Source organism: Erpetoichthys calabaricus, chromosome 3 (genome assembly GCF_900747795.2).
Source record: "Erpetoichthys calabaricus chromosome 3, fErpCal1.3, whole genome shotgun sequence".
Taxonomy (NCBI): Eukaryota; Metazoa; Chordata; class Cladistia; order Polypteriformes; family Polypteridae; genus Erpetoichthys; species Erpetoichthys calabaricus.
The window spans coordinates 284,549,807-284,566,294 of record NC_041396.2 but is presented as its reverse complement, the minus strand read 5'-3'; the positions used below and the strand labels follow the sequence as shown (position 1 = coordinate 284,566,294).

The following is a 16,488-nucleotide window of genomic DNA, read 5'->3' as shown; positions in this document are numbered from 1 at the left end:
CTTCTCCATCAACACTCTTAAAGCAAACATCACATCTGTAGTACTCTTTCCTTGCATGAAACCATATTTCTGCTCAGAGATTGCCACCTCCTATAAATACACCATTAAATACTATTAGAAATAATTTATTAGTACATGTGTGCTATGTTAAAAGCTTAGCTTTAAAGAAAAAAATGTACTGTCATACATCTGGTTGAAGCCTTTATCCAGGGTAACTTACAAGATCAGAAGTGTAGTGCAATTGCTTCCTTATTTTCAGACTGTCATCCTTCTTAGACAGTATTTTGTTGTTACTTTAACAGTGTTTATTTTTCAGTTACAGTATCAGTGAATGCATTTATAGTACAATAAAAAGGGTCATATCATCTACTGTGTAATAAAACGCTATGTCCATTTTCAGATTAATCCAATTGATCAGTTTGGTTTTGGTAACAAGATCAAAATAAAAAGTGTGAGCATGAGATACATGGAGAGGAGTAAAGGCATATGAGCCACACTGAGAGTTGCCTTCCAAGACAGGAAATATAAAAGTGGACAACAGGCTAGCTAGGTGACTTGAAAATAATGACTGAATTTAAGAAGCTGGCTTTATTAGAATGTGCGCAGATTCTGTGGAGGATGCAAGAGATCTCATATGTTTTTAAATGTATTCAATTACCTGTCTTTATTGGGTAATCATGCCACCAATGAAATCCTGGCCCTAATGTAAACATAAAGTTTTGCTGCTTCTACTATTTAATTATACTGAAAGAGAATTGGATTATAAATTGTTGGAGGACTGTCTCTGTGCTTGCAGGATGGTCAGTTATATTCCAGGTCACCCACGTTTGAACATGCCCATCCAAAAATAATTTTCTGGCTATGTCTCTGCTAAGTAAGCTTTGACATTGCTTAGTGGTTTCTGCATACACATAAACTCCTGAGTTAGCTGGCAGAAGGCAACACATGCTCACAAGAAAAATGACACCAGTACCAGTCAGCCCATTAGACAATACAGACAGTCAGCTAGGGTGCCACCTTATGTGGGATGCCAATTTAGCAAGTCAGTTTTGCTTTGGCTCTTACATGCTCTGCCTTCTGCGGCTCTAACACAGAATAGCTATGTCATGTGGGGATATGTTTTTCTAGTTTAAAGATATATTTTAGATTTAGTTCTTATTTTGTTTTTGATTATATTTTAGTTTTTATTTAGATTTTCATTTTTTTTTTTGTTCTTATTTAGTTTTACTTTTTCAACAACAAACTTTTAGTTATTTCATCCATTTGTTTCTTATCTGAGTCTGGGTCCCAGGGGCAGCAGTCTAAGCAGATTTCCTTTTTTTCTCATAACCTCCTTCAGTTCCTCTGAGTGGGATACTGACACATTCCCTTTCCAGCTGAACGATATAATTTCTTAGTCATGCCCGAAACATCTCGCCTTATAGGCCTCCAGGAGGCATCTTGAACAGATGCCTGAACCACCTCAACTGGCCCCTTTTTATGGAGAAGGAATGCGGCTCTGCTTTGGGCTTCTCCCACATGTCTGCACTTTTCACCCTATTTCCTAAGGCTTAGCCCAGACTCCTTACAAAGGAAGCTCATTTCTACCACTTATATTGATTCTTTTGGTCACTACTCACAGCTCATGAACATAAGTGAGGGTAGGAAAGTAGATTGAACTCAAAAGCGTCACCTTTTCGCTCAAGTCTTTCTTCACCACAACTGACTGATACAAAATCTGCATGACTGTGGATACTGCTCCAATCCACCTATTAATTTTCCATTCCCTTCTTTGAATGACTTGTGAACAAGATCCTGATATATTTAAACTCCTTTGCTTGAAGCAGACCCAAACATATGGTGTGGGTACGCTGGGAACATTTGGCAGATGTTCCTGTAGCCCCTGGAGATCATCAACTTACACCTCCGGGCAAACACCTCTTGTATTCTGAGGGAGGCTAGGAACACCAAACCTGAATGGGCCATGTTCCATGACTTTATTGTTGAGACTGTAAGGTCATTATTGCCTGTTGCATTGGTAATTCCCAAACCCGGTGGTGGATGCCAACAGTAAAGGGAGTCGTCAGACTGAAGAAGGAGGCCTCCCTACCTTGGTTAGCTTGTGCATCTCCAGAGGCAGTTTGAAGGTGCCAAAAGGTCAAACAGTGAGTGGTGATGGCAGTATTAGAAGTAAAAACTCAGGAGAGGGAGGAGCTTGGCGTGACCATGGAAAATTCCTTTCAGTTTGCCTTGAAGTGATTCTGGCAAATTCCGTGAAGGTTGGGGACAGTGCCTGTGGATTGGTAAATTGGGGAGGGGGTACTATTCCTTTAAGAAAAGGGACCAGAGGGTGTTTCAGCATCAGAGGGATCAAACTTCTCTATGCTAGTGTTCTGGAAAGAACCAGCTGTTTATTTAGCCACGGATTCAGGATCAACATTACATACTTTGCCCTGGTCGTGGAAAACTGAATCAGCTTTTTATCCTTACAGGGACTCTGGAAGGTTCATGGGAGAATGCACAACAAGTCTACATGTGTTTTGTGGGTTTGGAAAAGGCATACAACCACTTTTTTCAGGGTGTCTTTTGGGGGATACTTTGGGAGTATGGGGTACCAGGCCTGCCATTGTGGGCTATTCGGTCCTTGTACGACCAGAGTGAAAACTTGGTTCACATTGTCGTACCAAGTGGGATTCATTCCAGGTGAGTGTGGGACTCTGTCAGGGCTTCCCTTTGCCATTGATTCTTTTCTTAATTTTTATGGACAGAATTTCTAGGTGTAGCCACGGATTAGAGGATGTTAACTTTTTTCATGTACCACGACTCTTAAAGGGAAAGCAGATGAGGAAGAAGATATGAAATGAGTTTTTTAGTATATATAGTACATTTCTACAAGCATATTCTTCACATTAAATATGGGACATCTTGTTAGAACAACATCTCAGATCATTCACTTTATAAGCAGCATGCAAAAACAGAATAAGTCATTAGTGAGTAATGAAGCATTGGTATTTGCTCTCATTTCTAGAAGAGAAAGCTGACTGATGGATAAATGACCAATGAAATGCATAGACTCCGACGCCACCAGTGAGGGGTTCTTTTACTTATTCACAAATCAGTGCTCTTCTCTAGATTAATATTGCAACTGTGCAGTTATAATAATCTTTAATAAATATACCGGCAACTGCACAGTAGCATGTGCATTTTACTCAAAGATTATCCTGGTAAAAATTAAAATTACAAAAACTAGTTTTGGTTTGGGCGGCACGGTGGTGCAGTGGGTAGTGCTGCTGCCTCGCAGTTGGGAGATCTGGGGACCTGGGTTCACTTCCCGGGTCCCCCCTGCGTGGAGTTTGCATGTTGTCTGCGTGGGTTTCCTCCGGGCGCTCCGGTTTCCTCCCACAGTCCAAGGACATGCAGGTTAGGTGGATTGGTGATTCTAAATTGGCCCTAGTGTGTGCTTGGTGTGTGGGTGTGTTTGTGTGTGTTCTGCAGTGGGTTGGCACCCTGCCCAGGATTGGTTCCTGCCTTGTGCCCTGTGTTGGCTGGGATTGGCTCCAGCAGGCCCCCGTGACCCTGTGTTCGGACTCAGTGGGTTGGAAAATGGATGGATAGTTTTGGTTTCATTCTTATTTTCTCCTTATCTCTTGATTCTAGTCTTCAGACATTTTTTTTAGTTATCGAAATTATGTTTTTGTTAAAGACATGTTTCATTTTCGTTTTCATTAACAGAAATAACACTGATAGGAATGTTGTTAAGGCTGCTGTTAGGTTATTAGCTTGGTGTGATTCACCCCACTCATAACCCCAACCGAAAAAATACATTGCAAGTGAAGTGCCAATAAGAGGAAATGAAAAAGCAAAAGCTCAATACAACAAAAGGATAGAAGAAGGAGGGGTACAAACTTTCTGTCATTGCATACATTATGTTTGTTCACTACTGTAGTGTGATGGCGTTACTATCAATATTGCAGAAATATATGCCATACAAGCTTGCTACACTAGATAATGGATGTGCAAAGTTAGCCTGCAGGCTGTAAGCTACCTGATTGTACTTAGCTACCTGTATTTTCTTTCCTTCATACATATAACGGAGCTATCTAAACATCATAGACATTGTCAAGTTCAGCAGGGGTCAGAAAGGTTTTTAGGCAAATATTGGATATTCTGTGTGGTTACTTTAATGTAATGATAATTATCTAATTATTCCTACTACCTGTTATATTTAAGTGATATAATGTACTGGAGTAATGTTAGATCTTTAATATCCTCTTTCTTATGGATTATAAAAGACCTCCATTAAACACTAATTTTTAATTAAGTCTGAGGGTGGGGAATCTTTACTATAATTGAAACTTTGAAATTGAAATTTGGCATTTACACTAAGACTTTAGGGACTTTCAAAACTAGACTTGATGTTTTTTTGGAAGAAATAAGTGGATAGGACTTGCAATCTTTGTTGGGCTGAATGGCCTGTTTTTGTCTAGATTATTCTAATGTTCTAATTTACACTTCCTCCGATTTTGATCCAGACAGATACTCTGTCAATTCCCTTTCTTGGTGTTCCCTTGAATTTAATATAGTACTTTTTCTTTTTCTTCTTTTCACTACCCATAAACTAAAGTTAGGATTTAGATTTGCCCCATTTAATTCATAAGCTTAGAGGACTTGGTGCAGAGTCAAGAAACGTCTTGTCTAGTTTGGCACTTCCAAATTGAAATTTGAATTGAAATCTTGAATGCATCAGAGATTTCAGAATCAGAGGGACTTTTTTTTGAAGATTCTTGTTTCTGGACTTTCCAGTCACTGATGCCGAGTTACAATGTTCTTCTTTCCTCTTTTTTCTTCTCCTTACACCTTATGTTTGTTATTAATGTGAGCAGTGTACCACTATCTTCTCCATTTACTTTATATCCTCTATAACTTATTTTGTTCTCAATCACCTACTTTGAAGTCAGAGGCAGTTCTGTATGTGACTTTGTGTAAAGTATACTACAGGCTTCTTATTTTCAGTCTCGCAGGACAACCTTATCTGTGTTCCACTCTCATAAAAATCATTTTTTAAAAATACAACATTTTCTTATAAGAACACAAACTATTAACATGTCTAGTTCAAATATGTACAGTCTTTATCTTAAAGTGTTTTCTATGAGCCTGGTTATGGATCATCATTGCCATCTATGTATGTATGTATGACTGCTCTAGGCATATTGTTGCAGATATTATGGGAATGCCCACCAAGTCATGCTTTCTAGTCTGTTGTGTCTACTTATCTGTCCTTCATTCTTTCAACTAATATACCTATAGTGCATCAAATATTCCCTTTTCTCTTCTCTCCGTTTTACTGTTATCCAGCAGAGGTCTAGCCCCACTATGGAAATCCACTGACTCTTTCTTTTTACAAATTACTTTCACTTGAACTTTAGGACATCTTTCCCCAGTATCGAAAGGTAGAAGTCAGTGTTAAAAGTAGTCCAATGACAAATGGCAGGTATCCACAGTAGTGACATTTTTATTATTGTGGGGTTAGCTGAATTCACCAAGTTCATTTTTGGAGTGACCCAAACTTTAACAGATCATTGACCCTATTCACTTAATCATCAAATACTGTATGAGTGATGATTGCACAACCTATCACTTCAAAAATATTCCACTTAGGGACACAATAGCTTTATCATGAACAAGAAATGGGTGTCCCCAGATATAGCCTAGATGCTTAAGACCAGCTATGCGTAACTTCTACTGTACTGTTCTCTGTTGGAATCATCTGTCCCAGCTCCAGGCGGTAGAACAGAGCAAAATATAAGCAGGGGAGCAGGCTCAATAAATTTTTATTCATATCCCAATAACTAGTGCCATCGACAAAAGAAAATAGAGTGTGGCAGTCTACACTATACAACCTGGGTCATCCAATATATGGTACCTTTGTACTGTAGCTTCACAAAGTTTTGGCAGTGACAGAGGACATTTTTATTTTCACTTCCCTCTTCTCCATCTTTTGGCTGTTACCGTTAGGAGTACTCACAGTAGATCATCTATTTCTATATGTTCCTGTGCTCTGCATCTTACTCTTTCTCACCCACCACCTGTATGTCCTCTCTCACCACATCCATAAACTTCCTCTTTTCCTCTTGCCTTGCAGCTCTATCCCTAGCATCCTTCTCCTAATATACCGAACATCTTTCCTCGGCACACGTCCAAACCAACACAATCTCTCCTCTCTTGCTTTGTCTCCAAACTGTCCAGCTTGAGCTGACCCTCTAATGTACTCATGTCTAGTCCTGTCTATCCTCATCACACCCAATGCAAATCTTAGCATCTTTAACTCTGCTACCTCCAGCTCTGTCTCCTGTCTTTTTGTCAGTGCCACGGTGTCCGACCCATATAGCATAGCTAGTCTCACCACCATCTTGTAGATCCTTCACTCTTGATGGTACCCATCTATCAAAAATCACTCTTCTCCACCCACTCCACTCTGCCTGCACTCTCTTCTTCACCTCTCTTCCACACTTCCTGTCACTCTGCACTGTTGATCTCAAGTATTTAAACTCATCCACCTTTGCCAACTCTACTCCCTACATCCTCATCATTCCACTGACCTCCCTCTCATTTATACATATGTATTCTGTCTTTTTCATACTGACCTTCATTCCTCTCCTCTTTAGAGCATATCTCCACCTCTCCAGGGTCTATTGCTACAGATCACAATGTCATCAGCAAACATCATAGTCCACGGGGACTCCTGTCTAATCTCGTTTGTCAATCTGTCCATCACCATTGCAAATAAGAAAGGGCTCAGAGCTGATCCCTGATGTAATCCCACCTCCACCTTGAATTCATCCGTCACTCCTACCGCAGTCCTCACCACTGTCACACTTTTCTCATACATATCCTGTAACACTCTTACATACTTCTCTGCCACTCCCAACAATGCAATTCCTTCTGGTGATCTCCATTCTTCTCCATCAACACCCTCAGAGCAAACATAACATCTGTAGTACTCTTTCCCAGGATGAAACCATACTGCTGCTTGTTAAAAATCCCCTCCCTTCTTAACCTAGCTTCCACTAGGTTCCACTTCCAGTACCCACTATTCTCTCCTGTTACTTCATGCTGTGGCTGATCAATTTTATCCTTCTGTAGTGACTACAGCTCTGCACATCTCCTTTATTCTTAGTACCAGTACACTTCGTCTGCAGTCCCCAGGCATCCTCTCACTTTCCAAGACTGCATTAAATAATCCACTGCCATCTCTCCTAAACACCTTCTTGCTTCCACAGCTATGTCATCTGGACCAACACCCTTTCCATTCTTCATCCTCTTCATAGCTGGTTTGTGCATCCCCCATGTTTGGGTTTTGACTTCCCTCATTGATCAGTTTATAGTCTAACTTTAAACTTGGGGGCTGATGTTGTCATGTCCCCACGGAGACTTGACTTAAATGTCTATACACCTTTCACATTGGTGTCATGCAAATTATTTCTGCTTGTACTTGAGTCAACATGCCTTTTATTTAGGGGTTATAAAACTCTCTCACACGTCTGACTTTAGAAACAAGACTGCTGAAACAAGATGTACCATTGTGTAATGTGCACTCAACCCAATTAGTTTGCTTATCTTCAGTCAGTTGAAGCATGCATGGCCAAGTAACACCCTACACAGCATTCCTGAAACAAAATAACTGCGGACTTTCAACACTTGTTTTCACATTTTCAACTTAAATTAATTACCAAATTATTCATGTAAATATAAAGTAAGTGCAAGACAACAAATAAAAATTCTTATGCAAATTCACAAATATTCTAAGGTACAACTTTTTATAACATAACAGGATGTATCAGAGTACTGAAGTGTGTTTATTTGGTCCCTTGTAAGGTCCAGGAAATGTTCTGCTGCTTCCCTACACATCCTAGCTCTTGACTTTTTCTTTACTTTTTCTCTAACTTCTCTCCTACGTAAATTTCATGCATAAGGATTCCTTCACTTTGGGTAACCTGAGCAGTCTTTAACACTTTGTGTTTGTTTTTTTTTTTTTGGCTATTTTCTTACAGTGCTGTGTTGACTTAGGATTGACCGGGTAGTAGTCCTACAGAGGGTGCTGTTTATGGTAGCCAAAAACTCATCCAAAATCCTTTCCTCTTTCTTCTCCTGCCTCCGGAATGTTCAGACTATTGTCCAGGACAGAGATGACTTTCCTAGTTAACTTAGTAAGTTTGTTGGCATCACCTGTTGTTTTGCTACAGCTCCAACATACTGCTGCATGATGCCATCTAAATCTAGTCAATCCAATTTTAGAATCATAAAAGACAGAGACTGTCATGGCAGTATTTGTTGCAAACTGGATTCAACTACTTACATAGGGCTATCACAAACCATCTATATAGGGTTCTCTTAAAGCCATTAATGATCCTACATGGATTTCTTTGTGGTCTGGAAGACACTTTACACCCTGGGGGAAAAACACTATACTATAGATTTCATGATCTGGACTTTTTTTTTATTTATATGTTTTTATATCCTTTTCATTGACCTCAAAAAAAATGGAGGTAGCATTTTGTGGATTTTAGAGGTCAAGTAATTTAATGCTCTGCACTGTTTTTTGATTTATATTTGATATTTTTGTGGACATTAATTTTGCGATACATCTTCTTGAGGCATTGTGATTCAGGGTTCCCAAGGTTATGCTAGAAAGGATCTCTAGGAATGTGTGATGAGTGACATAGTTACCTCAAATGTATCCTATGTATGTATCCTATCCTCTAAATTATCTGCTTCCACTCTAGGAGTCCTGTATTGTATGTGGGGTTTCAATATCTTATCCATAGAAATCTAGTTCTGGTAATTTTTTGTGTAAATTTCTTGCATTACAGAGCTGAAATGCATTATTAGTATGGCATTGTGTACAAAGGTTAGTGAAGCTGCCACTTAGTGTCAGTGCAGAGATTGCATACTTTCCCTTTATCTGAGAAGGTATACTCAGATTTGAGTATTAGTTTAACAGGAGACTGTACATTGTCAAAATGTCATATGCTGGCTTTATTTCAGATGCTGCTGAAACTGGCTATAGTGGTTAGCATCAATGGATTTAATTAAACATGTTCAATAATGGATAGTTGTATGGATTAATATTACATTGATGGGATGTTTTATTTCTTCTGATAGACAAAACGTGTCCACTTTGCCCATATGGATGGTTGATTCATCAAACATCATGTTACTACATCTCGACTGATCAAATGAATTGGAATGATAGTCAAGGTGATTGCATGGCCAAAGGAGGGCATCTGGTGATAATCACGAATGAAAAGGAGCAGGTGAGATGGAATTCCCATGTAACCATCCACTGACATTAAATACAGGAAAAATAAAGAATCACAAGAGCTTTCAATCCTTGTATTCTCATCCAAGACCAAGTGAATAGTTTGTAGACAACCAGGTAGTATTTCTATACAAAAATATTTGGACTTTTCCTAAATTCAATTACAGTAATCCCTCCTCCATCGCGGGGGTTGCGTTCCAGAGCCATCCGCGAAATAAGAAAATCCGCGAAGTAGAAACCATATGTTTATATGGTTATTTTTATATTGTCATGCTTGGGTCACAGATTTGCGCAGAAACACAGGAGGTTGTAGAGAGACATGAACGTTATTCAAACACTGCAAACAAACATTTGTCTCTTTTTCAAAAGTTTAAACTGTGCTCCATGACAAGACAGAGATGACAGTTCCGTCTCACAATTAAAAGAATGCAAACATATCTTCCTCTTCAAAGGAGTGCGTGTCAGGAGCACAGGCTGTCACAGAGATAGAGAAAAGCAAACAAATCAATAGGGCTGCTTTTAAGTATGCGAAGCACCGCGGCACAAAGCTGTTGAAGGCGGCAGCTCACACCCCCTCCGTCAGGAGCAGGGAGAGAGAGAGAGAGACAAACAAAAATCAATACGTGCCCTTCGAGCTTTTAAGTATGCGAAGCACCGTGCAGCATGTCGTTTCAGGAAGCAGCTGCACAAAAGATAGCAACGTGAAGATAATCTTTCAGCATTTTTAGACGAGCGTCCGTATCGTCTAGGTGTTCGAACAGCCCCCCTGCTCACACCCCCTACGTCAGGATCAGAGAGAGTCAGCGCAAGAGAGAGAGAGAAAAGTAAGTTGGGTAGCTTCTCAGCCATCTGCCAATAGCGTCCCTTGTATGAAATCAACTGGGCAAACCAACTGAGGAAGCATGTACCAGAAATTAAAAGACCCATTGTCCGCAGAAACCCACGAAGCAGCGAAAAATCCACGATATATATTTAAATATGCTTACATATAAAATCCGCGATGGAGTGAAGCCGCGAAAGGCGAAGTGCGATATAGCGAGGGATTACTGTATTTCTACAATGACCAATGCTAAATCTATGCATATATATGAGTCAACAACACCACAGCATAAGTAAGTTCAGGAATCACTGTAGCTCTCAATGGATGTGATCTAGCATAATTTCTTCAGTTAAGTAGCATATGAAGTATGGGGACTTGAGTGAAGTTTTACAGATTTAGATAACTCCATAAAGCATGTTGAAGAAAACATTTTAGAAGCACTTCATCATTTAAAGGGTTTTTGGAATCTTAAGTAGCATATGAAGTATGGAGACTTAGGTGAAGTGTTATGGAGTTAGATAACTCCATAAAGTACTTTGAAGATAAAATTACAAAAGCACTTCATCATTTAATGGGATGTTGGAATCTAGGAGTGTGTCCCATGTCACAAGGTTCAAGCAGAAACTTTGGCAAGTTTTAAAATGTATGTCAATGAGAAAGTGGGACATCTTAGCTATTAGCAAACCAAGTAGAACTGATGGTGTGAATGGTCTCATGTCATCCATTAAACTTGTCATGTACCAATGGTGTAAAGAAAAGGAAAGTGACCAGATTTTGTCTCAAAAAAAGTAATCAAAATTCTCAGGCAAGAACAAGAAGAAGGCTTTGTTCCAGATGTACAAGTCAAAGCTTTGTATGAAAAAAGTAAAATATATAAAAAAAGGTTTATAAACCAAAATACAGCAATATACAACCAGGAAGTTCAAAGTAATTGGGCAACAGGTAATGTAAAATATATTGTGTTGTCATGATCTTTTTGGTATGCTCTGTTTCCTAGTAATGGCTGATCACTGTACTTCAGTTGATCTTTTAAAAAGAGCACTTACTCTACCAACATCATGTATTATTAAAGCATTCTAAAATCAAATCAAATCAAAATCTTTATTGTCATTGTAGCAATGAGACATTGTATAATGAAATTTTTAAGTGCAATTTTCCAGTGCAGAAAAAAATAAAATAAAATAAAAATAAAAACAAAACCAAAACACAATTACTCAAGTTACAACTAAAATAAGGGAATAAAATAAGTATCCAAAATTGTCCATAACAGCAGAACAATGTTTTCCACTCATGCATACATACATACATTATATTGCACTTGTCCCTTATCTAATGTTAATTTAGAATGAAGCTGCACTCGGTCAGATTGACCACTTAGCAACATTCAGCATGGTGATGGCTGAAGGATAGAAACTGTTTCTCAGTCTATTTGTCTTAGTCTTTATGGATCTGAAACGTCTGCCTGAAGGCAGGCGTTCAAACAATGCATGTCCTGGGTGTGATGGGTCCTGAAGAATTTTCTTGACATTCCTGAGACAACAGGAGCTATGTAGTTCTTCTAGTGAGGGGAGAGGACAGCCAACTATCCGCTGGGCGACCTTAATGACCCTGTGGAGCTCTTTCTTCTGTGCTACTGTGCAGCTGGAGAACCACACACAGAGACAGTAGACCAGGATGCTCTCTACTGTGCAGCGGTAAAAGGACACCAGCAATTTCTCCAAGATGTTGTTCTTTCTGAGCACCCTCAGGAAGCAGAGTCTCTTTTGGACCTTCTTCACTACCTCAGCAGTGTGTGTTCCGCAGGTCAAGTCCTCCCTAATGGTGACTCCCAAGAAACGGAAGTCTGAGACCCTCTCCACACAGTCCCCATTGATGATGAGTGGCTGGATGTTGTCTGCCTTCTTCCTGAAGTCCACGATGAACTCCTTGGTCTTGGCTGTGTTTAGGAGCAAGTTGTTATTCCTACACCACATTGTCAGCCACTCCACTTCATCCCTGTAAGCCGACTCATCCCCCCCAGAGATGAGCCCTACTACCGTGGTATCATCAGCGAACTTAACAATGGTGTTACTGTAGTGGGCAGGAATGCAATCATGGGGGAGGGTATAGAGCAGGGGGCTCAGCGCACAGCCCTGTGGGGAGCCAGTGCTGAGGCTGAGGGGTGTGAAGAAGTAGGGGCCCACTCTAACCCTCTTAGTGTGATCACTCAGGCAGTCCTTGATCCAAAGGCAGGTGGAGTGTGGAAGTCCTATGTCTGACAGTTTGGTCACCAGTCTGTGGGGTAAGATGGTATTAAAGGCAGAGCTAACGTCTATGAAGAGCAACCGTGCGTAGCTCCCCTGCTGCTCCAGATGGGACAGAACAGCACGGAGAACAGTGGCAACAGCGTCCTCCGTAGACCTGTTTGTTCTGTAGGCAAACTGGTGTGGATCAAGTATGTGAGGCATGAATGACATGATGTGGTTCCTGATGAGCTTCTCAAAGCATTTCATAACCACAGGGATCAGTGCAACTGGCCTGTAGTCATTAAGACAGGTAATGGTCTGTTTCTTGGCCACAGGCACTATAACAGAGGATTTCAGGCAGGATGGCACAGTGGACTGAGACAGAGACTGGTTGAATATCCTGGTGAAGGCCACAGCCAGTTGGTCTGCACAGTCCTTTCAGCATGCGTCCTGAGATGCTGTCAGGTCCAGCTGCCTTTCGTGGGTTGACAGACCGCAGCGTGCGTCTCACCTCATGCTCCCCCAATGTGAAGATGGTGCTGTTGTTGGTATCTGGATGGGGTCTTGCTGTTTCTGGTGGATCCACTTCAAACTGGGCAAAGTAGTGGTTCAGTTCCTCAGCCAGCGATAAATCACTTCCCACAGCTCCGGGACTGGTCCTGTAGTTGGTCATATGCTGGACACCCATCCACACTTGCCTGCTGTTGTTGCTATCCAGGTTTTCCTTGATCTTCCTTTTATAGTCTGACTTGGCCTCTCGGATGCCCCTCTTTAGGTTGGCACAGGCTGTGCTGTAGAGACCCTTGTCACCAGACTTGAAGGCAGTGTTCCTCTCTTTCAACAGCCTGGACTTCCCTGGTCATCCAGGGCTTCTGATTGGGGTAGACTCGGGTATGTTTATCCACTGTGATAATGTCTGTGCAGTTCTTAATATAGCACAGTACACTGTCACTAATACACTTCAAGGTCTGGGTGTGCAAAGATGTCCCAGTTGGTCCTACTGAAACAGTCCTGCAGCTGCTGAGAGGCTCCATCTGGCCAAGTTTTAACTGTCCTTGTGCTGATAGGAGCAGTTTTCCTAAGTGGAATGTATGCTGGGATTAAAAACAGTGACGTGTGGTCAGATTGTCCCAGGTGAGGTAGCGGTGTAGCCCTGTAGCCCTGTTTAATGTTTGTATAGACTTTATCCAATGTGTTAGCTCCTCTGGTGGCACACTTGACGTGCTGATGGAATTTAGGGAACACAAGTTTTAAATCCACATGGTTAAAGTCCCCAGCAACGATATACACAGCATCAGGGTGCTTGGTCAGCTGACTGCTAATACTGCAGTGTAAAAGTTCAATAGCCGAGTTTGCATTAGCGTCTGGTGCTATGTAAACAGCGGTAATCAAGACCACAATAAACTCTCTAGAGAGATATATGGGTCTGCATGTAACAGTCACATACTCCAGGTTCGGGGAGCAGTCACTGTATTTGTACACCAGTTATTATTTATGTACACACACAACCCCCCTCCTCTGCTCTTACCGGAGTCACTGGTCCTGTCATGGCGCTGTGCAGTGTAGCCTGTTAGCTGGATAGCAGAGTTCAGGATCAATGAGTGAAGGCAGGATTCTGTGATCAACAGAACGCAACTGTTTTTTATGATGTTATTTGTTGCCACCTGTAGCCTCAGTTTATCGATTTTGTTGATGAGAGATATGGCATTGGTGAGAAAAATACTGGGGAGTGGTGGTTTAACAGGCTGTCTGCTTTACTTTGCTAATGCGCCGGCCCTGCAGCCTAGCTTTTGTTTTCTCTCTCTGTGCCACCTCCGTTGCCTACCCGCGGGGATGATAATCCACAGAGAGCCGGGAATCCTCGCTATGTCTTCCGGAATGAGCGGAGAAACTCTGATGAAACACTCCCTTCACTGCACGCTCCGATCGTAACAATTTCATTTAATTTTTTTTAATATTCAAAATAATACTTTATAATAATATTCTCAAAGGCTAATAACTTCATAGGGTGGCACAGTGGCGCAGTGGGTAGAGCTGCTGCCTTACAGTTAGGAGACCCGAGTTTGCTTCCCGGGTCCTCCCTGCGTGGAGTTTGCATGTTCTCCCCGTGCCTGCGTGGGTTTCCTCCGGGTACTCCAGTTACCTCCCACAGTCCAAAGACCTACAGGTTAGGTGGTGTGGAAGCTGGCCCGGACACAGACAGGTAGACATGTTTAAATCACCCACAACACGTTTATTATATAAATGACTATTTACACAGTGCACACACAACCCCAAAACTCTCCCAAAGTCCAGGCCTCTTGTCAATGCCTCTTTCTCTGGTCCGCCTCCACTCCTCTCCTCCCAAGCTCTGTTTGTCTTCCTCCCGACTCCAGCCATTGAATGGAGGGAGGCGGCCCCTTTTATACACACCCGAATGTGCTTCAGGTGCCTCCCAACGAGCTCCTGCTGGCACTCCCTGGTCTGGTGCAAGTGCCGACTGTGCACCCAAAAGCACTCCGGGTGTCCCTGGTCTTCTTCCCCTCAGCACTTCCGGGTGTGGCGGAAGTGCTGAGGGCCAGGGCTCCACAGGCATTGGGGCGCCCCCTGACGGTGACCACAGGCCCCTATAAGGTTGAGCTTCCAAGCTCAGTTCCCGTGGTCCCCAAAGCAACCAGGGCGGTCGTACCCTCGTGGTCTAGAGGAGGCGTGAGCCCTCCTCTGGTCCTCCCGGGCATCCTGGCTGGGTTCCACCCCCAGCCGCTTGCCACAGTAGATTGGCGATTCTTAATTGTCCCTAGTGTGTGCTTGGTGTGTGTGTGTCTGATGTGTGTGCACCCTGTGGTGGGCTGGCACCATGCCGAGGGTTTGTTTCCTGCCTTGTGCCCTGTGTTGGCTGGGATTGGCTCCAGCAGACCCCCGTGACCCTGTAGATAGGATATAGCAGGTTGGATAATGGATGGATGATAACTTCTTCAGATATGAACATTTTGAAAAATTGGTATTTGGGAGCATTTTGCATTCCTTTTATGCATGTTTTATTTCTCTCTTAGTGTTTCTAATACAGTTCACCTTCTCCTCGACCATTCTTTTACTCTACTAGCATACTGAATCTCCTAATGTGTACTTTGTTTTTTTCACAATATTCCTGTCTAACTGCTTTTTGACATTTTTCTTTTCTTTTTTTTACCATAGCATTGTTTGTGCTAATAAGGCTTACAGCTAATTGTATTGTACATATATATGGTCTGTGCAGTTTCTTTCTAAACTCTGAATTTATCCAATGCAGTATTCTCCTAATCCTTCTAAATTCTGACACACTGTATTAATAAAACTTCTAATTTTGTCTTACTTCTCTATTCTTTATTCACAGTCCCGAATGATTTGAATATTAGGTGTATCCACCACGGTGTGTGTGTGTGTGCATGTACTTCCTGTTGAATGTGTTTTTTGAAAATTTCTCAATAAAGCATCTTATTCAATATCAGGAAATTAACTAATCCCCTCTCATCTCTCCCATGTTTATTAATTTTAACAGTTCTTGCGCACTGTCCAATATTTAAAACTATGGCCAAAGGTTTGTTTTTACCCCTCCAAATTACTGAGTTCAGGTGTTTCATTGTTAATAGGTACATAAACTCAGCACAAAGCCATGTAATGACAAACTTCAACAATAGAATGAGCTATACTGAGGACCTTAGTTACGTTAAACGTGGCACTGTCATCGGATGACACCCTTGCTACAAGTCAGTACATGAAATTTCTGCTCTGCTAGATCTGCCTTGTCAAGTGTAAGTTCTATTATGTACAGTAAAGTGGGAGTACTGAAGAGCAACAACAGTTCAGCCAGGACCAACAGCAGATCTACTATGAAACTAATGAAGCTTAGGCTTCAGGGCCCCTAATCCTGGAAGGGCCCCAGAAACAACCTTAGCCCACATTGCTTAAAAATTTGGATTGTCTACTGTGTGTGAAAGACCTCTTAAAAAATAATAATAGTAATATTTAATTCAGTTAATTAAAAAAATATTGTGGTGAACTATCATTGGACAACCCTATTGAAGAGCATAACAGTGGTTACCCAGACCCTGTTGATGGTTGCAAAGGGGCTCCCATAACAAGTCAAGCTTCAGGGCCCCAAAAATATAGGTCTGCCACTGGTCATG

At 41.5% G+C, this 16,488-nt stretch overlaps 1 protein-coding gene across 1 annotated transcript in view; it reads left to right on the top strand.

Moving 5' to 3' along the window:
- Nucleotides 1-16,488, top strand: part of LOC114649570 (C-type lectin domain family 4 member E-like) — a 49,055-nt gene that overhangs the window by 23,061 nt on the left and 9,506 nt on the right. The window contains exon 4 of the mRNA XM_028799062.2: nt 9,142-9,293. Coding sequence (XP_028654895.1) covers nt 9,142-9,293 — 152 coding nt within the window. The remainder of the gene's footprint in view (nt 1-9,141; nt 9,294-16,488) is intronic.